The 27,003-nt window shown below is 38.2% G+C and overlaps 1 protein-coding gene across 6 annotated transcripts in view; it reads right to left on the bottom strand.

Annotated features, from left to right (window-relative positions):
- Window positions 1-27,003, bottom strand: part of arhgap9 (Rho GTPase activating protein 9) — a 65,608-nt gene that overhangs the window by 6,940 nt on the left and 31,665 nt on the right. For 2 of the 6 annotated variants that reach the window (XM_015047483.1, XM_015047491.1), the window contains exons 7-20: window positions 24,154-24,219; window positions 20,425-20,571; window positions 20,143-20,232; window positions 19,307-19,368; window positions 18,628-18,715; window positions 16,231-16,326; window positions 15,824-15,922; window positions 13,396-13,501; window positions 12,916-13,035; window positions 9,721-9,819; window positions 8,011-8,088; window positions 7,477-7,530; window positions 6,577-6,711; window positions 583-688 (exon numbers count right to left, since the gene is read on the bottom strand). In XM_015047483.1, coding sequence (XP_014902969.1) covers window positions 583-688; window positions 6,577-6,711; window positions 7,477-7,530; window positions 8,011-8,088; window positions 9,721-9,819; window positions 12,916-13,035; window positions 13,396-13,501; window positions 15,824-15,922; window positions 16,231-16,326; window positions 18,628-18,715; window positions 19,307-19,368; window positions 20,143-20,232; window positions 20,425-20,571; window positions 24,154-24,219 — 1,346 coding nt within the window. The remainder of the gene's footprint in view (window positions 1-582; window positions 689-6,576; window positions 6,712-7,476; window positions 7,531-8,010; window positions 8,089-9,720; window positions 9,820-12,915; window positions 13,036-13,395; window positions 13,502-15,823; window positions 15,923-16,230; window positions 16,327-18,627; window positions 18,716-19,306; window positions 19,369-20,142; window positions 20,233-20,424; window positions 20,572-24,153; window positions 24,220-27,003) is intronic. The other 4 variants (XM_015047498.1, XM_015047516.1, XM_015047524.1 and 1 more) reach the window with 4 other exon arrangements.

A 27,003-nucleotide genomic window follows, 5' to 3' on the forward strand; every position in this document is an offset into this window, starting at 1 on the left:
AAAAAAAAGGGAAAAAAGGGAGAGAGGGGGGGGGGGGGGGGTGATTGAGCAGGGAGATAATAAATGAAAACCAGAGAGAGGAATGACATGAGAGGAAAAATGAGGAAAAGACACAGACAAATTCATGGGGTCCACCACACCCTGGCACAAACATGAGCTTCAGAACACGAACGCTCACCCCTGAAGTGGAAGAAAAAAGCCATAGGCGGTAAAAAACACACATTTTATGTAGTGCAAAAGGAATTGGCTCGCAGAACATCATACACCATTCATCTCCCGCCAGCCTTTTCATCTTCACAGTAACCCAAACTTAACAACAGCGTGATCCTGGTACACTTCAGGCGCTGCGGCCAAAAGAATCTCTGACAGGGAATATGAAGGGACACGCAGGAAAACTACTCCCTCTTGTGGTCAGATTCAAGGGGGAAACGAGTTGGAGAAATTGTATCGGTCAGATGTCAGGGTGCTTGATGACATTTAAAAAGAAAAAAAAATTACAACAAACCGAAGAAACTAAAACCCAGAGATGCACACAAACACATCAGGTTCAATGAATTAAATCTCATTTTAAACCCATCTCACCGTCTGAGATGCTGGCACATAAACTCCAGGGTGTCATGGTTTGGAGGGGGCATGTTAAGCACCAGACACTTCAGCCGATCCACTTTGTCCATGTGGTCCGACATCTCTGCAACACAGGGCCGAAGACACATCATGTTAAAATAAGTATCAACCATGTGTGTTGCAAGTTTTGCACTTTTAACAGGATCCAAAGCCTGATTTGCATATTCACAGATTAACTGTGCAAGAAGCCGCCGTTTAATCTGATACATCAGTAAGCTGTTATCACGCATCACCATAGCGGTGTGACAAACAAAACAGAAAAGTGCTGACTGTAATAGGGACAGATAAAACAGTATAAATTATGAATATTTATTTTATCTGTAATTTTTTTTTCTTTTTGTAGGGTGTGATATTCACACAGGAGATTATCTGCAACACAAAAAAAGAGTCAAGAATAGACTGATATTGAGTCTTATCAGGCAAGTTAGGCAAACCAAATAGATTAAATAAAAAAAACATGTTTTTCATCTAAAAACGTGTTTTGTCTTATCAGAAAAATACCATATCTGATTCACAGCAACATGCTAAATAATAAAATAAACGATAGGAATTATTTTACTGCAGAGGTGTCATGCATGACCTTGATGTCAAGAGTGAGAACAGAATTAGAAAATTCATAAATTCTGCGTAATTTAGGCATGCCATTTTATGTTGGAACCGTTTTGATATGGATCCTGTCTCTGTGCAGAATAATATGCCAGATGACCATGCGTCTTCAGTAACTCTTAATTAAAAAGCTTCCATGATGAGCAAGACTCCTGATGTGAGTTAAAGGAAATATCTTACTACTCAGATTTTACATTCTCTTCTCTGGTTCCCTGTTTTATCTAGGATGTAGTTTTAAACTTGTCTTCTAATAAATAATCATTTAAAGTTCTGAATCTTGCTTCATTTTATTTTAGCGATCTGGAGGTTTTATATGTTCCCAGCAGAGCAATTCGCTTTCAGAGTGAATGTTTGCTGGTGATTCCTACAGTTTCAGCTATCGGGCTGACAGATCTCTAGGAGTCAAACAACATGTCCACTTAAAGACCAGCTTAAAGTTTTTCCTCATGGAATATCAATCAGTTAATCATCAATCAAGTGTATTTGCATCAACACTACGGTTCAAAGTGCTTAAACACATCAAATAGTTGACAGCTGTCAAAACCAATAATAGATGTTGCATTTTGTCAAGTGCCGACATTAAAAATATCAATATGCATCAAATATGTCGGTCAAAGTTTAATTCATTATGGTTCGAAAGCAAACAGGTGGGATTTTAGCCTTGATTTAAAGGAACTCAGTGTTTCAACTGTTTGCAGTTTTCTAGCTATAATAACTGAAGCTTTGTGCTGACTCTTCATCGTTCTGCTTTAGGTCCAAAGATAATAACTTCAGTTTATTTTTGTTTGTTTTTTTAGTTCAACTGGAGAAAGTTTTGGCACATCCACGCATTTATCTGTTCTAAGCATCTACAGTATCCATGGGTTCAGAGTCACCTGGTGACATCGCAATGTAGAGCTTTGTGTCAGATTACTTATGGTAACTGTTATAACCTGAGCTAGTGGGAACATGTAGATATTGAAGCAGAGGGGTCCCAGGATGGAGCCTTGGTGTGCCCCACATATGACTTCTGTCCACTTCAATGAGAAGTTACCAATAGAAACAAAGAAATCCCCACTCTTTCTGAGATTTTAACCAATTGAGTTCAGGATCAGAAAATCCTACGTAACTCTCCAGTTGTTTCAGTATGGACAACAGAGCCAAATGTTGTGCTGAGGTCCAACAGAACCAGCATTGTGGTTCTTCCACAGTCTATATTTATGTGGATATCATTGTGGAAGTCATTAAAGGTTATAGTTGGAATGGTTTAAGTTGTTCTGAGCTATCTCTGCCATTATGGTGTTGCTGGACAACCACTGACCGTTCTTCTTCACTCTGCTCTCCATTAATGCACGTTTTGCCATTTCTGTTGCCATTCACTTGGTGTTCCCTTTATTTTTCTCTCTCGTGCAAAGTCCTCCTGGCCGTATGTTTTGTTTACATTTCATTTTTCCTCTCTATATGTTCTGCTGGATGAGGTAGTTGGCCTTTTGATGCTGGCTCTGGTTTTGCTGGAAGTTTTTTCACGTTAAAAGGGAGCCATTTCTCTTAACTGTCAAATAATTCATGAGGGATTGCAGTAAAATGTCATCTGTTTTTTTGTTTGTTTTAAGATAAACAGTGTTTCAAGTGGGATTTTCTCTCTCTGACCAATGCATTTACACATAGATACATTGGTTATTGATCGACTTGCTCTGCTTTCTGCTTTTCTACAGCAAGATTAGCTGAATTCTTGAAGAAGGTGCGTTTCAACAGTTTAATAGCTACCTAAAAATGACCAACCACTTTGACGTCTTTTCGCCCGGTTTCCGTGCTCACCACAGTACTGAGACTGCCCTTGTAAAAGTGTTCAATGACATCCACATAAATACAGAGTGTGGTAGAACCACAGTGCTGCCCTGTTGGACCTCAGTAGAGCATTAGACACTGTTGATCATGTCATATGATTGAAATACATTGAAGATATGCCGTTGTTGTGTCAACCTCTCAAATCTCTCAGATGTTCTGGTCCAAGCCTGCTCTGCATCTCCATAACCAGAACCAAATATGTAAAAACAGCATCAGCTTTTATACTCCACTGATCTGGAACAAACTTCAAGAAAACTGCAGAAGTTTTGAAACACCGAGTTCTTTCAAATCAATGCTAACAACCTATTCTTTAAAGCCGCCTTTGATTAATAATAACTGATACAATAATTCATACTTGTCTGGACTGTACATTTTTATTACTTCTCTTTATTTTGTCAATGTGATGAAATGTTTCTTTTTTTTGTTTATCGTGTCATGTTTTTATCATGTGAAGCACTTTGATCTGCCTTATTGATTAAATGCACTATACAAATAAACTTGATTTGACTTGACTAAGAAGAGCAAAGTTCCTCTGGAGTTGCAACAAAGTTCTACTGCAAGAGAGCTGATGAGGAGCAGAAAGCAAGCTCACATAACTCCAATTTTAAAGTCTCTTCAAATTGAAGATTTCATTTCAGTTCATCTGTCTTATGGTTAAACTATTTGTACTGTTTCCGTTTCCGCTGCGCTACATTTATTTGCCTCTCCATTCTAGCTGTAAATAATTATTGTCTTATTTGTTGGTTTGACTGTTTATTGTTTCCATGTCCTTCATTTTTAACTACTGTAAAGCCATTTGTGTTACATTTGATTGTATGAAAACAGAATCTCACTGTTATTTTTATTATAAGTGGATTCAGCTGAACAATATTTAACGAATTTTATTCGAATTTGGCCAAATTGTTCTGAGCTGAATTGTCTGAGATTGTTGATGTGGAATGGTGCTCAATCAATAAGCCAAGCTGAATTTTGTAGTTTTATGGCTTGTTTTTTTTTTTTTTGAGAAGGGAGTCAACTGAGAGGTTCTACAGAGGTGGAGAGGAGGGGCAGATTTAAACTAATGTATTGAATTTCAACCGTATTATGTTGACTCTAGAGAAGAAAAATGAAACTGCGAACATTTAAAAATAATTAAAAACATTACTCTTTTTAAAGCCCACCCTCTATAAACGAAACATAGCTCAGTTTTTGTCAGTATATAATTATAACTCTCTTGGTCTTGGAATTGATGCAGAGGAACTGTTTTCAACTTGTCCTTTTAGCTTCTAATATATACTTAAAATTGGCTAAATTTCTCCATTTATGTCAGCAACATCTCCGCATTTTTAAAGAAACTCGTAAAAAATATTTGAGTGAATAAATGCACTGTCTCATATTCAATCAAAGGCAGAACATTCCAGGATCAAACTGGCTGTTTCTAAGCAGAGGTAACCCTGACAGCTGTTAACTTCTCCAGGAGTCCAGCAACCATCAAAGCTAGCATTGCACGGCAGGGCTGCAAAGACGGAGACTCTTGTTCAAAAAGAACATCACTGTCCCTCTGCAGTGAGAGATAAGATAGACAACTCAGGAGAGTGCAAAAGACAGGTTTGTGGATGAGTGAAACTAAAATAGAACAGCAGAGTCTTAAAGGCTGGACTGAAAACTCTTCAAAGCTGATGAAATTTTATTTCTTTATAGGGGAGACTTTCCAACACTGAAATAGTGAGTGATTTTTACAACCAAGACATGGCTTGGCCAAAAACAAAACCTCTTACTGATCCAAATACCATCTTCTACTCTCCATTTTTCCATCTAATAATACAAACCTCATCACTGATACCAATATAACCAGTACAGGTTGTACTTAAATCATTGACATTCAAGCACACTCTGTACCATATGTTTACTGCATACTCAAACGAGGTCATAAGGAAGAGTTCAGAAGCGGCAGCATGAATATAACATATTTTTAACCTCATAATTCGATGGTGACAAAGTGAGAAAACACCAGAGTGAACTCTGTCCTGGTTTTGACTCAGTGGGAGCAAAACCCTAGTGTTTATTCATTATGAAACGTGCCGAGTACAAACACAAAGAGATTAAATCAAAATATATCCTGCGCAGGTGGTCTGGTGGTCTACATGTTTCCGAAGTTGATTTTAGAAATCAGCCAACACAGATTTAAAATACTAAGAGCAAAAACTAAAACATGGCATACAAAAACGTTGTGAGGTTTAAGAAAGTAAATTATTTGAATATGCTTAGTAAGGCATTTTTTCTCCCACTCACATCTGCTGTGAGGCAATTTTATAAAGCAAATAAAGATGCACAGTGCAATGCAAAAGTATTTTATTCCCCTTGAACCCAATATTAAATAGCATGAGTCGTAAAGTGAAAGTAACCAACAGTTTTCAATTTTTGCATGAGAAAATTGCAAAAATGTGGCAAATATCTGCATTCCTCCTTCACTTTGATACCCTTAAATAAAACCCAGTGCAGAACTAATTACTTTTCAGTGAACAGTGTCAGCTCTGAGTGTAACTTAATCTCAGTATGAGCATAGCTGTTCTGTGAAGTCTTCTGAGGTCTGTAGTAAAACATTAGTGAGCAAACAGCCTCATAAAGAACAAGGAGCAGAGCAGACAGGTCAGGGATTAAGGAGAAAAAGCTCACAGAGCACTGTCTATCATCTGAAAATAGAAGGGTTTGGCAAAACCAAAAACCTGTCAAGATATGGCTGTCCACCTAAACTGACAAACCCGACAAGGGGAGCATTAATCAGAGAAGCAGTCAAGAGGCTCATGGTAATTCTGGAGGAGCTGCTGAGATCCACATCTATGGTGGGATGATCTGTCGACAGGAAAGCTATAAGTTATGGATTCCACAAATCTGGTACATTTATGGAAGAGTGGCAAGAAGAAATCCACTGTTAAAAGAAATCCATAAGAAATATAAAGTCATAGGCCATGTTGGGGAAACAGAAAACATGTGGAAGAAGACGCTCTGATTAGATGAGACCAAACATGTGAACCCTACATTTAACACTATGGTGGAAGCATCATGTTGTGGGGATAGGAAAGCTGATACAGTCAAAGCATTGTCTTGTGTTCACTCAAAAAACTTTCAGATGTCATTACAACTGAAGATGGTGCTACAAGATCAGCGGGGCTGCATACAAATCCACACCACAATTTTATGTTATTTTGGAAAAACTAAACAACAAACCAAATAATAATAATAAAAAAAAACTATGTGTCACATTTCTTCCAAGACAAAACTATGCTCCAATATGTGTTGGTGTGTCACATAAAATCCCCATAAAATACATTGATGTTTGTTTCTATAACATGACAAAATTTGAAAACCTCAAGGGGTATAAATACTGCTGCAAAGCACTGTATTTACATTTCTCTTTGACAGACCGATTAAAAATTATTGCCATTTTCAGATGTTCTCCCTCAGTGTTCAGCGAAAGACTGAATAAAATGCGCCGTATGATATAACCCATGTGAAAGGGGGCAGAAGGCGGTCACTCACTGACTGTCTCCACGATGTCGGTGAAGAAGCCGTAGGGAATGAGCGGTTCAGGAAGCTCACGAAAGAAAAGTTTCAAAGCTCCCGTGACGACATGGATGTCCTCCCACTCGCTCTCGTCCAAATTCAGCTTCTCCTCTGAGACAAGGAGGAAGATTAAAAGGGAGGGGGGAGGAGAAGAGGGAAAAAAAATCAGACAAATGAAGTCAGAGGAAGAAAATGAAAGGAAAAATGAAAGAGTTCAGTTGAACAATATGACGTAAGCAGCGAGTTAATTCACTTCAGGGCTGAGGCGCAACATGAAGGCTGCAGGACGAAGATAGGGTGAGAAAAGTAAGAAAAAACACAAAATAAACACCTACGCTTACACAGACACACTCTTCAGACGACGAAGCACATCTCTTTTTCAACAAGTCTGACTAATGCTTCTCAAATTGAACCAAAAAAGCCAAACGCTTTGAGGAACAGCAACCTGTACAATTCTGAAGGGAGAAGCATCAGTCAGAAATACAGCTGAGGTAAAAAGCATGTAAAAAAAAAAAAGAGAGAGAGAGAGAGACAATTCTCTGCTCTGTCCACTTGGTGGCGCCCATGGACTGTGTGATAACTCTGTACAACCTGCTGCATGTTATTACATCAGAAATCTTGAAGCACAGAGGCCTAAAGGGACACACACATCAAGCAAACAGTATCACAACAACGACAAAAGAGGGGGAAAAAATGCTATTCTGCTCCCGTCTGCACGCCAGCTCAGCTCTGCTATAGTCAGCTCTCTGGGTGGGCATTGTGGGGACCTTATCCCCCCCACTGAGGCGTTCACGTTGTACAGTGCACAAAACACAAAAGCAGGCTGAGTTAGAAAAGAAAGCAGGCCGATTTAATTCTCCTTCTGCCTGAGACTACCTTGTACCAGGTCCGCTGGGAACATGAAACGGCCGTCTGTGGTCAGCGCTCGCTCTGCAAAAACCAACAGTTATTCAGACCGATTTCTGCTGCGTCCGCTTTATCAACCACCAGGACGTGAAGTGTAACTCAGGCAGTAACAAATTTCATTCAGGTTAAAAGTCACTTTTATACTTTGGACATGATCTATAATCAACATTTAAAAAGATTGTAAACAACCTTTAAATTATAGGGCTTAACTTATTTTGTACATATCTAAAACACTTTTCCATGTTAGGCTAATTTTGTTTGAAAAGTTATCATTTATTGAAATCATGTTTTTTTTTTTTTTTACACTTTAGGTTACATTTAAATGGTAAAGACCGAACATTTATGTAATGAAACCAGAGTGCACAATTATTGTATTCTTCACAATAACAGCTATATTTTTGAGTAAAAGAGGAATAAAGAAAACTGAGAATTTAGGCTAAATATCATTGTCATTAGCAGGAATTGACACAAGTGCTTTTTCCCCCTCCTCTCCATCATCCTCACCGTGGTCCACCAGAAAGCGAAGTTTCTGAATCACAGCCAGGTTTCCCGAGACTCTGTAGATGCCATCAGTGTCCAGTCCTGCAACACATATACACACACACACACACACACACACAAGTTAGACACAAGGAGGCCTTTTCGTCTGACAATCCTGGCCATGTGAGTTACCAAGTTATCGAGCAAATGAAGTGTGCTGTGTAAGTCCTTGAATTTGAGAGACAAAGTGGAGATGAGGGAAATTTCACTACGTTTTGGAATCCAAAATAGAAGTAAAGACGTGTTACATGATTGCATGACATCCTCTGACTACCTTGAGCTTCTCCATAACATTTCACCACCTGTCGTTTAACAATCACCCTTCAAAGTTTGAGCAAAAATGTCTTTTGTAAATCTATAGCCACTAGGCATAGCTAAAAAAAAAAAAAAAAGAACAGCAAGCCCACATTTGGTACTTGATGCTATTATAACTGTAAGCTTTTTGTCTAAAGTTCATTTTCATTTTCTCTTGTGATCCAACAACTATTTAAATGAGTGACCATGTCATCTGAAAAACTAATTTTTCACTGATTCACAAGAAACACTGTCTAGAGGCGCTGTTTAAAACAAGTAGGAGTTTTTATTTATAAATAGAAAGTCACTTCCATCTAATTGTGCACAACGAATGACCATGGTTAAATTTTAAGGAAAAAGTGAAGCAACTAGCAAGCTTGAGAAATCAAACCAGCTGTGAAATATGGGAGTGTCAGCATCATGCTGTGTGGGTGTCTGGCTGGGGGAGGGAGCGGTGAACTTCACCAAGCCGATGGCGTCATAAGCAAAGCAATATCCATAACACTGAAAGCCTCAAGACATCAGCCATGAATGCAAACCTGGGAACATGGGATCTTCCAAATGGACAGTGACCCTACGGTCAAATTACTGACAAAAGAGCCTAAAAACAACAAAGTTAATGTCACCTAAAGGAATGGCTTACACATCTGAATTGGCTACAGCAGTTCAGAAGGAATGAGAAAACTCAAGCTAATAATTAATAGAGTGTGGAAGGTGTGAAGTAGTACACTCAAAGGAAAACTAACAGTTTTCCTCCCTGTCTGTGACAGTAAATTAAATAAACAAATTAAAGCTAAAGAGGAGAATCTATTTAAGCTTCTTTAACCTTTTCCCGACTGTAGTTCCTTATTTATCCAAGCAAATAAACTTTTTATTATACCTTTAAGAAATCAGGGGGTATTATGCCTTTGTTATGTCTAGTTTTTTTCGCAAGATTAAAAAAAAAAATATTTATCTCACTTTGTCGAATAGGTTACATCATAGCCTTAAATGCCTTGAACTCACGATGTTACTCCCTTGACATATTTAATTAATCAAAACCAGGTTTTAGAATCCTAATAGCTTTTTTTTTTTTTTCTTCTGTGCATGAAATATTCATCGCTGTATTGTTTCAAAACAAGTCAATTTTCTCTCATTTATCTCTCCCAGTCTGGCAGCTGTCATGAGATCTTCTCTGGATCACAGCATTGTTGTTTTTGCTCTCCGTTGAGCCATCACAACTATTTTTAGCGGCTACGGTTTAGAGGATTTATGGCACAAATCTGTAAAAAGCAGTGGGCTCAGAGTTGCTGTCAGCTGATGCACAAAACAGATTTCAGGACCTTCTTCCCCCCCCAATGTCCACAGTCAGCTATGATCACGTGTTTTCAGTGACTGTACCTCTCTTCTCCACAGCCTCCGTGCAAAGTCTGACGAAGCGGGGGACGGTGCTCCTTTCTCTCTCGCAGAGCATCTCCAGGCGGCAGCCAAACACCTGATCTGAGGGGCGAAGACAGATGGACACAAACAGGCTGTTTTTTTTTTTTGTTTTTTTGTTTTTTCCCATGTTGGTTTAAAAGGTTGTTTTCATCATGTCAGAGCTACAAGATGCAGTTAATCTTCCAAAAACGACGTTCAGTGGGAGAGAAACCCCCTCTCGTTTGAGTCAGTTCCCAGCAGACGCGTTTGCTCTCACACTGGATGATGCAATTCAACTCGTGCACTGTACGCCATAAACTATAGAGTAACTTAAATGCGTGGCACCAATATCCAGCTACAATGGGAGAGTTAAAAAAAAAAGAGAACAGCATGCAGCTGGTGACAGCAACTAACCTCAAAAGCATATTCGATATTTCTGCCTTCCGCTGTAGAAATCACCATTCCAATAATCTGAATGTTAATTTGAAATCACTATAAAATTACATTTTCCGACACAACGTGAGCCTTTGGAATTAAGTCACCATTTAATGAAAAATCAAGACCATACACAGATGATTACGGGTCATCTGGAACCGTAAGAAACAACAGCTTATCGTTGTCAACAAAAATCAGATTATTTCCTTGACAAGAAATGCCTTGCCGAGGGGGATATGTTAAACGGATTTGCGACAGCTTACTCGTAACATAAAACAGGATGGAGTAAGCACGTTTATTGTCCCAAAAGGTTCTCTCTAAAGGAAAAGCGGACAGAAATTGTGAAAGTAAAAACGGTGAAGGACTCCGGTCTGAGCAGAGGTCGCGGCACGGCCACAGCAGGTCTGGTAATGAGTCAGCAGGCAGACCGTCGGGTCAACATGGACGCTGGAGGCAGTAAGCGTCTTGTTACTCAGTTTAGATAATAACTGTTTTAACAAGTTGTTTTCTTATTTTTAGCTGCACTCTGTCGAGTTCAATCGACTTCCCTCCCAACTTCTAAATATCTGGGGTCGACCTGAAGTATCTTTTCACGGCCAATATTTAAATAATCTATTATTATGAGGATAATTAGAAGTGTGCAATCAAACAGTTTGTGTACCAAGACATACTGATATGAGATTTTGACAATAGCATCACTGTCATGCAGTAAAACACATTGGATATGTGGAAGAAAGAGAGACTTTCATCTGAATGGCTCAATGACGGTTACTGGTGAGGAGCCGGCTGGCATCAGTGCTTGCGAGATTACCAATACTGGTCAGAACCACAGCAGAAATTACCACATCTACCCGAGTCCACAAGGGGACATTCTTTCCTGTGGTGAAATGCAGTCACCCTGGGCTTGCCACAGAGTTGGCAGGATGCTAGTTTGTTCAGTCTCTAAACTACTGGCCTCAAGCATTTCTCTTGACAACGTTTTCCACACAGAGCAGGTCACAACTGAACTGAATTATGAAACTTTTCGTAACCCAAATCATAGATTTGGTTTGGATGACTTCTCTATGATATGTCTGAATTTTTCTCAATAACATGCTGTGAAAGAAGCTGCAGTCATTAAAACTTTAAACCAGTTTGTGTTTAGCACTGAATGATAACTGATTTTGGTTTATGATTTCTGACAGTTTATCAGAAACCAGTTTTATTATTGTTAGACAAAAAAGGAAAAGATGTAATCCGTCATGCTTTTTCCCCCCCCCCCAAAATCTGGCCTATTTTTTTTTTTTTAATTATGAAAATATGATAGAAGTCATGATTGGTTAGTTTATTTGATCTGAAAACATGATTCCAGTGAAGGCAAACGGGTCTAATTAAACCATTACAGCTGTGGAAAATAACCTATATTACAATTTTACCAGTGCATATATCATTGGTTTAAAATAAGAACAATATTTTAGTACACAACCTTAGAATAAAAGTACAGCAGCCAAACAAAATGGAAACACCAAGTAAATATTGAATTTAGTAAAAGAAATAGCTTGAAATGGCTTACCAAACAAATTTAACACTTTAACAGAAAGGGAAATATTTTCAGCTCAATCCTAAAAGATAAAAATGAGCATTTACGAGACCTCCACTTCCTTTCCAAAGCTTCCACTTGACTCAAAAATCTGAGAACCGTAGACTTCTCCTACGTCCAAAATGGCTGTGCACACCTGCTACACAGCCAAGTGTTCATTTAGTTCAAACTCCTTCTTTTGAAAAGATAAATAAAGAAATAAGGATAAAACTATAAAATGTGGCTTTAATAGAAAAAGAAAAGTTTTAGAGAAGACATTGGTGAAAAAGACTGCATTGATTTTGATACTTCATGTATTCAAACGTGTTTTATTGGTCTTATTTGTTTTTAGTGAATTACTATGATGTGCTTTTTAATGTAATAATCTATCTCCTTTTGATCAGGAAAAAAGTGAGATCAGGATGATATTTCAAAAATATATACATTTCTTTGTTTTTCAAAAGCATCTAATAAATATTTCAATGCTTTTATGGGCAAAGCCGCAGATTAATCGGTTTATTTAAATATAGCTTAAAATCTGTAAGTAGATTTGCTGATAATAACTGATTTCCTACTGCATGTTACAGTCTTCTTTTAGACAAAACGGCCTATCTGAAGCTGTTTTGCAGTGTAGCTGGTTCTAATGACCAATTTTTCACCAGTAGATCTGACAGGAAATGCTTGTATTTCTGTATTTATAGAGCAGGCATTGTGATATTTCTCTGAAAATTCAAATGTTATTTCATCCAGCATTTGAAAACAAAGCTTAGACGAGGTGCCGAAGTATTTTCCCCCTAAAGCATTTGAATCACGGCTTATTAAATGGCTCATAAAGAACATTTTAAATAACACTGCTGCCCAATGCAGCTTAAAGAAGGATGAATAAATTATGTTTTGTTACTAGTGTGAAAAAAAGTTACTTACTAAACAGATCAGGAGAATTGCATCACAAAATCACCAGGGAATGTGGCATCACTGCCGGATAAATGCTGACACTTCCTGGCTGCCATCATAATTTTAATCTGTTTCACTTAAATCACACAATTTCTTTACATAACTTTAAAAAAATAATCTTGTGATTTAGCTTTAAGAATAAAGTATTATAATAACACTTAATTTATGATTCTCCATCTACACTTTTGAATAAACATCTTGGTACTTAGACGTTAAGACAGAAATCTTACCTTTAATGAGCCCTTTCTCCTGCAGAGCCTGCAGAGGAGGTCTCTTCAGGATCAGCTTCTTCAACCGGGTCTTCACTCTTTTCCTCTCCGTGTTTTCCAGGTTAGACACAGAGCGAGGGACTACACAGGGAGAAGAACAGGAGGCAGCAGAGAGGGAAGACAAGGTAGAGGAGGTCAGTGCGGGGCGTTCGGCTGCGGGCCAGGAGAACAGAGGAGGGGGGATGGTGGTGAGAATGAAAAGCGGGAGAGCCGGGCGACGACGGAGGTGAGCAAGGACCGACGGTGGGATTATCTGCCACGGGGGCTGAGCTAAGAAATAGGTGGGCTTGATGGAGGAGATGATGGAAGTCAGGATAGAGGGATGCAAGAAGCCTGCATGGAGGTTCAGAGAAAAGAGTGATGATGCTGAGAGAGGCTGTGAATCAGAGAGGCGGGGAGGAATGGCAGGAGTGACGGAGGCAACAGGAGGTCGCGACTTACGAGAATTTCTCCTGTCGTCCTCGTCGCCGCTGTGGTCCAGCATCTCCACGCTGCCAGCTCGCCTCAGAGAGTACTGGAGGACGTTTTCTAACGGATTTTCCCGATCCTGCAGAAGGAAGAGGGAGGTCGACATTGAGTAAGACTGTACAAAATTTTTTAAACAAACCCCAAATTTATTTATGCATTTCTATCAAGCTAAAGTAATAAAGAAAAGCTTTCAAAGACGTCCAGAAAGCCGGAAGAACTCCTGATGAAGAAATGGTTGGAAAATGAAACATCTTTCTTTTGTTTTTCAAGAATGTTTAATTTTCTTTTGGCTTTTTATCATATTAGACCAAGAACTTCAAAGTATTTTTTTTGTAAGTTAAAGTCCAGCATCCTCTTGTCTAATATCAATGTTCTGCTGGGAAAGGCATTTAACCTCGAGCTCAGTTCATTTAACATTCATTTGCAAATTAAGTCATTGTGAAGAGGAGGCAAAATACATAGTTTTCCAGCTTTTTTACAAGTAAAAATCCAAAGGGGGTATATTTACCTCCCCTGAATAGATTGATTCAATTTTACTGTAACCAACGTTGCAAGTATTTTAAAGAATGTCTCCTTTGCACCTCTGGAGTGGGAAATTTCATTCCTCATTGCCATATAAGTTAAGTTCAGTCATATTGGATAGATTGAATTCCCCAAATCTAACTTAAAAACACACCTGCAATTTGCAAAGTTTAGATAGGAATGTTAAAGATTAGTTTACAGTCCTGTAAGGAAAGACACAAATCTGATAATGGACACCTGAACATGTCTGTGGTCTGTTAATAAACAAGTTGTTTGATCCTCTGGATTTAGAAGATGCTTAGAAGAACAACCAGGCTCATTAGATCTGTCTGTCCAGCTATGAGAGGCACCTTGAGTTCTTTTGAGGAAATAAAATCACTCTGAAGTTAAACATTACCAATAGATGCAGATTTCTTTAAAAAAAAAAAAAAAGTTAAACCACAAGAGAAAACTTGATGAAACTAAGTCTGAATCTTTTGAAGTTCAGATCAGGCACAGACGATGATCCCATTAATATCATCAATCGCTCATAGGCTATGACAGACTTGTTTGTAAGAGGTGTTTTCCTGCTAAGTGCAACCGAGAATGAAACATGAAGTCAGAAAATAATTTTACAGAATGCCCACTATTTCATGCTTCAGAAAATCACCTAGAACACTTCATAAACAAAATACACAAAATAGGAGAATTTGAGTGAGGAATTGAATATGGGAAGTATTCAAATATCACAGCAAAGAGATTTTCTCATCACAACATTAGAACTGACAAACTTTTCCGAGCAAAATCAAAGTAATAACCCAATAAAAAGAACGTTGACAGAATCCCTCATGGGAGGTGAGAATTATAATGTTTTCAAGTACCTTTCTCTGCTGTCTGCCTACAACGAGACCGCCATACATATTGTGTTTGTTCTAGCTTGACCGAAATAGTCACAGTCTGCAGATCTCTACCTTAGCTTATCTGCAGCATGAACATGAGCAGGTGAAGGGATATTCAGTACAGATGGACCACAGTGTGCTTAAAAATATTTCTACTCTGCAGCAGCTCCACATGTGTAGCCAGAAAAACGGCGTGTCCCCAAATTATCTCCTTTTAACACTAAAAAGTATTGTTTTGGAGCCAGAAAGGTTTATTTGCAATAAAACTGCAGCATGAAAAACTAACTGCAACTTTCAATCTCCCAACAACAAGCACAGCCAAGCCTGGGTACAATTTGGAGGTCTGTGCACTTTTCCACATCAGAGACCCCAGCACATACTACTGCAGTAAATATTGGCATGGGAAGAGTGGGCTGATTAATGCAGCTCCTTGGAGAGATTTTATGGGTGCACAATGTGCATCGCATCAGCAGTACCAAAAGTCAAACCATGACTTCCTTTGAGCTCTGTCAAATGTTATGTTGTACCTTTGGCATTAAGCTAGTCCTATTTTAAATTACATATCTGGATGACATTTCCAAGACCCCTTAATCAAAAGGAGAAACATTTGTGTAAGTCGCATGGTTCTGTCTTTAATTTTAATTCACAAGATACCACAAAACACTGGTATTACCTTGTGGTTGTTCAGAACCAAGTTGCTAAAGGAAACAGAACCTAGTAGATGTTTGTGAAACCTGAAAACCTGCAGAGACTGAATAAAGCCTAAAAACAATCAAATAACAATCGAATAAACATGTCAACATATAAACTGATCTCTAAACACGATCTTATGCTATGACAAGTGAGCACAACCCCTAAGCTGAAGCGGACCGAAGTCTGGATGTGAATGTTAATGTTCATATACTGAAGCAGCTACTTTTATATAACAGGAAACCATTGCAGCCACCAACAGAGAAGTGGTGAGTTGGAACTTCATGTTTCTGTCTCTGTGTTTAACTCACCAGCCTGTCGATGACATTCTTGATGGTGTTGTACCACTCTCTGATCAGAGAGTCTGTGTCTGACTGCAGCAGGAACTCGTTGCCGGTGATGGTCCGCAGCTAAAACACACACAAACAAAATTTTCTAGAAAACAGTGATTTGATTTAAATGACAGAACACCAATGACAGAAATCCCAGCCAGATTCAGCTACATTTCTCTGGAAAGGAACAGTTAAACTGTTTTTTTCCCTAATTTTAGGTCATTGAAGAATCATCAAGTCACTCTCACTTCCTTCCTGCAGAAGTGACTGTTTTCTTCCCGGAATTACATTTTTATCTGCTGTCAGAGTGCCCAACTTACATTACTAGTGTTTATTTTGGAATAAATCACCTGGAAATCTCTATTTTCACATGGTTAGTGTGTTACCTTGAAGACATTTTTCTTGCTGGACAGGTCGTTGGCCCAGTTCAGCTTTGCTCCTCTAAGGTCCACACTGCTCTCTGGACGGCTGTTTCCTGGTTTCTGAGTTTGATTAACATGTAAAGAAATCATATGTTAATTCTCTCTTGTCTACAATGCCAGAATCAAGCCAATACGTTTCTAATACATGTATTTTTTCCCCCTCACACTTAAGGGGAGAACTTTTTCCGCTACTTTTCACAGTCTGTGTTATCTTTATCACATATCTATGCTTTTCTCACAACTCCTGCAGCAGAAGTGTCTAGCACAAGTTTTATTAGTCTGGACTGTTGCGTCTTAATGTCCTGATAACTGGAGATAACATTAATTAGTTTCGTATTTGTTACGTGTTGTAAAAAGTAAGAAACTTTTGAATTTGTGGTACTTTTAATATTCTAATGTGACGTTGGTGTGGATGAGCATTTAAAAAGGAAGCAAATGCAAGCTAATGCACAGAAAAGAGGCAAAGGCACTATTACAGAGTGGACTCAACTTCACCATATATGGAGGGAACTAGTAAATAACAGAACTAAAGCAATGACAAAAAGAAACAAAACCAGAGGAACTCAGCAGCTTTACTGTGATCTCAGATGTCAGCGCTCATGACACGAGACCCAAAGTTATCAGGTTCTAGTTGTAAGGTGAGAAACCAGAGAGATTTACCAAAAATTAAGTTTAGTGTGACGGGCAACTGCTAGATTAGCAATAGAAGCAGATTACAAAGTCCATGTTTGCACTCATTGACGGAGGGGAAAAACAAATTACTACTACAGTTACAACTATGTCTTACACATGCAGGGATCAAGTGACATTTTAAGATTAAAGTAGGTGAAACTCAAAGCTTTCAAGGAGGAATTCAGGCCTCTGCAGACATTGAAGTTTTTCTTTCAACTTGGCACTAGAAGTGTAGCAATTACAATTCCTTGATCTATCAATACAGATTTAAGACAATCATTATTGTTCCTTAAAAACTGCAATGTAAGAAGATGCATGAAGAGCAGAGGTGAGGACACCACACCTGTCTGAGAGAGAAGTTGATGGAGGACAGTTTATTTATTTATTTTTTACTGTAATTTCAAAAGAAAAGATCACATGACATTTTGAACTATTGTAAGCTCTTACATTATCAATTAGCACTATGAGTGTGGTTATCATTTCTAAAACAGGACTCTGTAAATTTTAGAGAGCGTTCAAACGTATCTTAATGCTCTAATTTATAAAAGGCTGCCAACCTGTAAGGATCCAGCACGCCCACTGACAGATACGAGTTAAAGGCATTAAAAGGACAAGATAAGCTGTTAGATATGGAGTTTTTTATGTCTACTAATGTGAAAACAAATTTATTTTTATATGTCCAAATGGTCTAGGATGTACCTTGCCAATTACCCCCACCAACTCCACAATGACCCTACAAGAATACGCAGAATAGCCAGAGGACGGATGGAGGGATGGTTTCCTGCTGACTGGACACAGGTCAGGGTTCTTGACAATTGCTAGAATCTGGTCATCAGTGAATATTTTTGTGAATCGCTACTCGGAATGCATAATAAACATGTACTATCTAACTAACTATACTCTACAAGTTTGAGGAGTGATTCTGCTTCCAACCTAATTCAAATAGATCATCCCCTTGGCCTGTTACCAAATTTTTCAGCTGCTTGACAATGTCACTATATTCAAAACTGGTGTGTTCAAAAGTGGTGACATTTAAAACCTGCAAGAAAATCTCCCTCAGGACAAGAACCAATCTGACACAGAGAAGAGACATGAAACATAGAGGTGTAATAATGAAAGATTGTAATCAGGTGTAAGGAGGCAGAAGGCAACACTGATTGAATGTAGAACTGGCTTTAAGATGGAAAATGAAGTAAAGTTTACAGAGGATATGAGAACTAACTAAAAAGGCCACCATTTTACAATATGTTGGTATTTAGGCAACTCTGAAATGTAATGCTAATGAAGCTACGTTATTAATATCTATAATATAAAGTCTTGAACAGACATGAAAAAACTCCCACTGAACCTTGTATTAAGACAATCAAATATAGTGAAGGTCTATCAGTTTGAAAACTGTAACTTTTTAAAATCATGGTGGAAGTACCTGACCAACAAATAATTAAATCAAGGCCAACTGGCTAATTGCTGCAATATCCATCCATATAGACGGCCTAACACACTCTTCACCACACAGTCTGATTCTGTATTCAAAACAAATGCAATAAACTGCTTGTGCAAAATGTTCCCAGCAAACTCTGTTTGTTATTTTAAAACCAAGTTGTTGTGTTTTTTCTTGTAGTTGTAGTATTCTTGCTGAAAAAAATATAGACAAAAACAAACAAAAACATATTTTGTCCGAACTCTCACCCAGCTGGACGGTGTCTGAGATTTTGGATCCTTGAAGAAAACAAGACTGTTTCCAACTAACACCACCCAGGAAGGACTCCAGTTTTTTCTGCAAAAACACATTTTTGTTATTCTAGATCAACTCTGGATTTTTATTCTTTTTTTGTTCCATTGTCTAGAAATGTTCTGACTTTCCAAATACATTCCTTTGTTGCTGAGTGTGGCCAAGCATAACAGTATGCTCTGTTATGCTTGGCCATAACAGAGCATAATGAACATAGTATGCTCTATTATAATTACACCTAAATATTCATATCTCTGGCAGATATATGATTATTTGGGCAATTTTGTATGTAATTTAGCATGGTATATAAAAGATTTGACTTTGGAAATGAGCTCCAAGACATTTGGCCTCTAAACTTTATTTTCATCCACAGATTTACTATCAGATTCTGGCTGGCAGCTTAACATTACCAATAATTTCAAGTCAAGAGAAATATACTGATAAAAATGGTCAGTGTAATCCTAAGTCTGACAGGGTTTTGAGTAATTTTACTTAAGTTTAATAAAAAATAAAATAAAATTCACTTTTTAAAGTGTTTTTAAAAATCTTTTTTTTTTTTTTTTATCAAAAATTGTGCAAACAGAGGAGAATGTGTCAGGGTTATATCACATTTATCTCTCCGTCATGCAGCCTCACCTCAGCTTCCTGCCTCCTTCTGCAATCTTTGTCTTGTTCAGGAGGCCTGCCTTTTCCAGCTCCTAGGAAAACATGCCAAAGAGTTTAATAGGTATGAAAACCTGCAATGTTTATCCAGGCATAGCCTGAAACATAAACGGTATCACCTAAAATAGGCGGACTTAGCTGGAATTAGAAGAGGCTCTAAGGACATGTTTAAATGTTATGAGTGAAGTTCCTCAGAGAGTTTTTTTTTTTTTCCCCCCTCTCTGTAATGTAGTGGCTCCTGAGTGAAGCCATTTAACTTGGCTGTTGCATCATTCAAAAAATAGCAGTAGGGGAGCTGCTGTGAAATCTCCCACTGCGGTATGGCCCCGTTTAGGATGCGAGAGAGTAAATACTGTCTGTGAAGCTGTACTGTAAGTGCTCAGTGCAGTATGGGGAGACTTGTTAGTGAGATAAAGTAACTTTAAACAGAAACCCCCAAAAATAATGGTGTATTTTTTTTTTTTATAGACAATATAAAATATCTGTTGTTAGTAGTGGATCTGCTCGCTGGCAATGCAATTATTACTGATTCCCCCCTTACAAAGTCTGCAAATACATTCAAACATTGCTGATTTAGAAAGTTTTCTGAGTGCATTACTCTTATATTATTATTATTATTATTATTATTATTATTATTATTATTATTATAATAGACAATCGTTAAGACTGCTAAAATTTACCACATTCAAGTCTGTCTTCTAGACTGACTTTAGTGGGAAGAGGAAAAGTGGCTGCTTTGGGAAATTATTGTAGCGAAAACATTTCCCATGAATTCATATCCACACAAGCAACATTTTAGGTTTTCTCACCGGTGTGCCTCCGTCACTGTCCGGAGAGCTCTCTGGAGAAGGAGGTTCGACAATGATGTTGGTCACATTGGAGGAGGAATCTCTGCGCTGCTGGACCAGATACAGAAAGTAAAGAGAGCATTACCAGCGCTGTTTGCTCATCTGCATTTGTGTGCAGAAGGCATTTGGCTTTGCGTGGTAATTACGTGCTTATTAATCGATAATCATTTCCTCTGTGTAAGAACCGCACACACAGGTGATGAGAGTGTGAACATGTTTCCGTGTTTGCATGGAGGGCAATACCTTTCCGTTCTCAGACAGGATCACAGACTGCGTGTGGCTGAACTGCTGCTTGGCGCCATGCTGGGATCCAGAGTTATGGCACTGTTCTTCTGTATTTGTCAACGCAGGTGTGCTCAACGTGTCGGAGGAGACGTCTCGCTCAATGTTCTTTACCAGCAAATGGTTAATGTCATGTAAAAGACACAGCAAAGACAACAAACAGGTGATTCAATACAAGTGGTTTGAAAAGACGTTATGCTGCTGTGAAGATGCACCTGCACCTGTTTTTTTTTCACATTTAAACATTTCAGATCATCAAAGAAATACTAATATCAGACAAACAAAACCAGAGTGCTCTTCTTTGTAGGGCTGGTTTCATTCAGCCACACTGGAGGGTTTTCATGTTTAGGGTCATACCACAGCACCTCATTTGGACTTATGTTAAGCAAGCAAGCAGACTTAATGTTGAGCAAGCACAAAGCCTTCATTAATTTATGTTATCCATTGAGAGGTCAACTTTCTGGTGTGTTTTCAATCACTGTCCTGTTGGAAACAAAAGTGAGTTTGACATTCCTTTTCAATTTTCTGATGGAGAGCAAAATTCTTGCTTTTATCAGTTATGGCAGCAGTTCCTCCAGGTCTGGCATCAGCAAACCCCATCACACCACCACCATGTTTGAATATATGAATAAATGAACACTGTACACACCAGCATATTCCACTTTCTCTTAGGGTACTGAAGATGATGATAATGTATTTTTGCCAAATGTGGGATAAAACATTTTGTTTCTTTTGATCATCAGTGGATTTGCAGTTTTTACAGAATATCATTGCATGCTGTTTATGACATTGTTGTCCTACTGCATAGCATAGAAGGTGCAAGTTTTGTGGTACAACTGTGTTCGGGCAATGAGATCAGAAAGAACTGGTGCAAACTGACCCAGACTGGCCAGTTTTGGTAAATAAAAGAAGAAAAAAAAATGTCATTGTAAAATGCATACTCTGAACATTTAACAATTAACAATTTTTTTTTTCTTCACTAAAATGCTCAAATACAATTTTTGGTGAAAAATTCCCCAGTAAAAATAAACTATGGTGTGTAAATGAACTGCACTTTATCTGTTCTAAACAGATTGCAGCTTCTCTAATTAGTTTAAGGAAACCCTCTCGGTTCTCCGATTGGCTACTAAAACGTCATCTGAAAATTTGAAAACATATAAAGTGCAATTATTTTAAATGCAAAACGGTCACAGATACAGCCCCGTATAAGAACATATAAGTGTGTAAACGGCTTCTACTTTTTGTGCATCTAAAGCCTTATTAAAGTTCCCAATCTCCGTAACCCAGTTAGAACAATCAGCCTAAAGATCACAACTGATGTTTGCATCTCTCCATACAAGGAGGATTAACTCTCAGAGCCAAATCTGCTGCTTTGCAAAGAGCAGGCCTTTAAAAAGGGCTTTAAAGCAAGAGCACCCACACCCCACCGTGACGCAACATGTTGCAGTAGAAACTGCTTGGGTAACAACCTTTCTTTTACACCAGGAGTTGCTGTTTCACCACCTTAATATGCATAAACGCTGATCACTGAGAATCAAATCAGCATAGCTGGCATTACATTAATGTTCTCTACAGTAAAACAGCCAAGGTTTACTGACGTCTTTTAGAAATCTAAAAGACGTCTTTGATATTCAAGAGAAGAATTTTAAGCTCCATAAGACTCAATAAAGCAATTAGGACTACTGACAGAGCCAGGCAAGCAAACAAAAAAGGAAACAACTTAAAGGCTCGTCAGCTAAGGTAACCACTATATTCACAAATGTGTGAAGGAGGTCGACTCTTTTTGCACGGTAGCCACAAATGAATGTGTTCACAAGTGGGGCTTGTACTTTTGAGAACTTTGAACTGAAGAATTGTTATCTAAGTGGGGAACACTGAGGGAATGTTTAAGTTATCTTGATATAACTTAAAAAGGTGTGCGTTTTAGGGTAAACAACGCTGCCCCGTTTTTTTTTTTTGTTTGTTTGTTTGTTTTTTGTTTTTTGTCCTTTTCTTATTGGACAGAAGATGAAGCAAAAACACAGACAAGCTGCGGCTTTAGAGTCTCTCAACAACATGGATTGTCTTTATGGCTTTAGAATTGTCAAGAAAATGTGCAGTGAATGAGTGCTTTTGTCAAAGGCAACTAAAACTTTCAGTTTTTTTTTTTTTGTCATTTTCACTACTACTGTGAGTTTTCAATTGTGCAACAACAGTTTCAAAGCCAAAAATAGAATAAAATGTTCCCTCCTGGCAAATTCTACCTATGCTAACTTGAAGATAAGACGACGACGACCACAGATACAAATGTAGTCCTAATGGATACTTTCAGTCCAAATGTTATTTTCTGTTGGTGAAAACAGTTAAATATTTGCGAGCAGCTGTTTAGGAAAACCAGCTATTATAAAATTACACTTTGAGGACACTAGGTGAGAATAAAATGTATCCAACAATAACAATATGTTTATTTGATAAATGGCACAACAAAGAAATAAATCAGAAGTTTACATACAGTTCTTCAGTATTTGGTAGCACTTCCTTTGAACTGTGTGATTTGGGTCAAGTCTTTATGGTTTCCATCAACAAACTAGTTAGCTGGAGTTCTGGCCCGTTCCTCCTGACAGAATTGGTGTAACTGAGTCAGGTTTGTAGGCCGCCTCACTCCCACATCCCTTTTCACATCTGCTCACAAACTCTCCATAGGCTTGAGATCAGGGCTTTGTGCTGGCCACTCCAAAAACACTGACTTTGTTGTCCATAAGCCACTTTGTAATCACTCTGGCTGTATGCTTATTGTCCGTTTGAAAGACCAATCTATGCCTAGGTTTTAATTCCTACTCCGTCTTTCGATATAGCTTCAATATTTTCACATAATATTATTTCCTCATGATGTCATCTTCCAGCATCAAAACAGCCCCACACCAAGATGCTGCCACCCCTATATGATGGTACAAGCATCCCTCTTTTTTCCCCAAATGTAGCGATGCTCTATTTAATTCAAACACTTTAGTTATCCCGAGAAAGACAGTTAAAGGATGCACAATAAAATATCGTATTATGATAAAACATTTTCTCTTCAGTTTCACAAGGCCACTGGACATGTCTCCGAAAATGAAGGTCTCTGTCCCTGTGTGTACGTTTTGTTATTTCTTTTGGAGTAACGGGTTCTTCCTCGATGTCAGTACAGGACAGTTTGAGTGTGGATTATGACTCTGTCTTACCAGCTTCAGCAGCATCTTTTCCTCATTGCTTATGGAGACGGTAATCATTTTGTCCGTAAATATCTTATGTTGACCACAATAACAGCTTTGTGATATATTTTCTCTCTCATGATTGAGGAATTTAACAAATAGAAATAATTTTCGTAATTCTAATTGACCTAAAACAAGAGACGTTTGGTCTGATTTAACGTCAGACAGTGAGAAAAAAAAATGTGTACGTCTTTTAAATGCAGTACTGAACTGAGTTTAGAAGTAGCTCTTGCACAACATTGATTACCAAGCAGGATTTTTTCTAGTGGGAAGCAAAGTCACTGAAGTTATTTTGATGTCTTGCTTTGTTAAGCAAATGCATCCAGTTGTTCTGGGAAAATATGTAAAACTAGAACAAGGAGCTTATGTCTTTGACATTTTGTCCCAAGGTTATAGCCAGGAAGAAATGCTTTAAATGACCTCTGGTGCAAAAAGTGCAGCAGGTAGAGAAAAATCGTACCTGCTTCATCTGCCAGCTGCTGTCAGTATTTCTTTGGTGGCTGCCAAAGACATAATCAGGCGACAGCTGAAAAGAAAGACAGAGAGTCAGAAGGACAATGACAGAAAACAAAGATTAACAGCTGCTATGTTCAGTGTACTTAAAGTTAAGAGTTTAAATTCATTTCCTCTGAAACTGACAGCAAGGAGATAAAGTAGCATCTAATCTTCAGTTCCTTTTTGTCAGTTTCTGTAAAAATTAAAGTTGCTAAAGACTTGTGTGTTTTATATTTTTGTGAAAAACAGGATGCTGACAAACTTAAGCTCAGATCAGATATGAATCTAAATTCACAACACCTCTTAAAACTACCTCCCTGGGCTGCCAACATGCTGCCAGTTATGACTAATGTAACCCATCCCAAGAGTTCACACACAGACACCATGACTCGTTTGTACTCATCTGAAGTTAATGAGAGGCAGTAACTGAGGCATGAGAGAGCAAAGCTCTTTCTCTAACTCAGAGCTGTTGCGCTCAGGCTTTTCTGTTCAGCTGCAGAGAAATGGTGTCAGCAACTATTGCCCCGAACATAAAAACCCAATATGAGAAAACGATATTTCCAAAGCAGTCAAGTCAAGCAGATCGAGTCCAACTCAGTATGCAGGACACGTCATGTGCTGCCAGTAAAACCCCAGTAAGTGCAGAGCAAAACCAGCAATAACGTAGAGAAGAAAACTCACAGCAAAGGTGCTCATTATGACTGCTCAGCTGCTCGCACAGCTCAGGTCAATTCGAGTTCCCCGTGGCTTGTTATCTGTCGACTTTACCTCCTCGGCCTCCTGTGGTTCATATCGTGACAGCCCTTTTGTCCGAGCGCTGAATGTAAAAAAAAAAAACATGCACCTCTTCTCTGCGCACCAGTTCGAATCTACTTCCCCATTCAAGAGGGAAGCTGCCTTTATCAGCCCACACAGTCAGTCTCGTGTACAACAGCAGATCAGGAAGGTGTGTGCTCAACTGAATCATCACAGCAAGTCAACGTTGCCACATTTACCGCTGTCCAACTATTTCTGTCTGCATGAGCTATAACATACAACTCTTACTTTATTGAAAGAGAAAAAGGCTGATTGTAATTTAAGCTTCAACCTTTAACTGATAGTTAAAACCAAACAAAATATCTATGTGTTGCATTAGTAATTCTCAGGAATGAATTTAACTTCCTGTTCTAGAGCCTATTCAAAAACTGGGTCTTCAGCCAGTTCTGTGTTTAATCAGTTTTTCTATTTTCTGAAAAAGCTTTAAGTTTTATGTGGCCTGTTAGTAGGAATGGTTCAGCACAGGCAAAACCACACTAAGTTTGAATGCATCAAACTGACTGAATAAGTGCTGTAACCTTTATCTCTGAGCTGACATTGAAATGTTAAGATGCAGGTTTCACACAAAAGAGGCTTTAAATGTTATAAGCATTTTACTGTACAAAAAAATATTATTTCTGATGCAATGCAGTAGCTTGAAGGATGAAAAAGCTGGACTATTCTGAAACAATTTATTTTCCAGTTCAATGTTTGGAACATCAATAGCGTAAACAAAGGTCATGGAAGTGCGTTTGGCACTTTAATAAAAAAATAAACAAAATTGATAAATAACAGAAAACGCTTATAATTATGGTTACATTCACATAACTAAAAACAAACATTTTAAGTTATTTTATTGTTTAGATTATGATACATAAAAACATCAAAAATATATAGTACAAACAGATGCCTAGAATATTATGCTTTTTTCTCATTTTGTTTCTTATTCAACAACACAGATTTTATTGTTGATAAAATCTGTGTTAGCTTGGCTAACTGTTTGCTCAGTTAGCCAAGCTCAGTTAGCTTGCTAACATAGGTTTTACTACAACTACAGTGATAAGTGGCGCTCCTTTAGTTTCCACACCCCGGATGTTTGGGCTTTTAGTGATTAAAAGTGTTTCTATACATGCCAGATTTGATGCTGCAGATAAGCAGCAACATGTGGGGGTGGGGCAATTCTATTTACTCTACATCTGGAGAGAATTTCAGTGACTCCAGTACTTTTCTCTGGGACTGCCTTAAAAGTTTTAAAACTACTACTTCTAAAATCGTATTGAGTCTTAAAACAAGTAACTGGACCATGATGACTGGGAGGCAGAAGAGGCAATAAAAAAAATTAAAAAAATCACAGGATTCAGTATTTAGAATAAAAGGATCCAAATGGGTTTTTTGGAAACACTAAGCAATTCTGTGAAGTTTATGTGCCAATACCACCTGGTCCCATCAACTCTACCCTACATGCGTCGAACTAAGCTGACACAGGTGTGCGACCACATTTCAGGGTAAGTGGAAACTAGAAAACAAGCAAGCAGAGCAGTTAAACGTGTGCAGGAGAGGGACGGGTAAATGTCATAAAGAGCTTCTAAAGACAGCTTTCCAACAAAATCAACAGACAACTTCACTGAGCAAAAAATAATGGAGTTAAATAAGATCTTTAATCAGATAAATTAGCATGTTTGGGGAACATCTAAAGACTGCACCCTTGATTGTAGTTCATTGGGATGGATTAATTTTCTAGATGAACAGCTGATTTGATGTTTGCCTCCAGAATTTTTATGAATTTTTTATCCAATGTTTGGTCCACTTTGCTTTACTAAACTGTTTCTTCCACATCGCTGGAGGCAACAATAGGCCAACAACTGAGCCATCATTATAAAGTCTAGCTAAAGAGGTTCCTCTCTTTCTCTCATTCCACAGGACTTATTTCCGACACACTTGCCTACAGTATATGATCACTGGTAAACCTCACTTGGATGGAAAAAAAAAAAAAAAAAAAAAAAAAAAAAAATTTTAATGT

Source organism: Poecilia latipinna, unplaced genomic scaffold, assembly GCF_001443285.1.
Source record: "Poecilia latipinna isolate Pla-1442-1.1 unplaced genomic scaffold, P_latipinna-1.0 Scaffold41, whole genome shotgun sequence".
In the NCBI taxonomy this organism is placed as follows: Eukaryota; Metazoa; Chordata; class Actinopteri; order Cyprinodontiformes; family Poeciliidae; genus Poecilia; species Poecilia latipinna.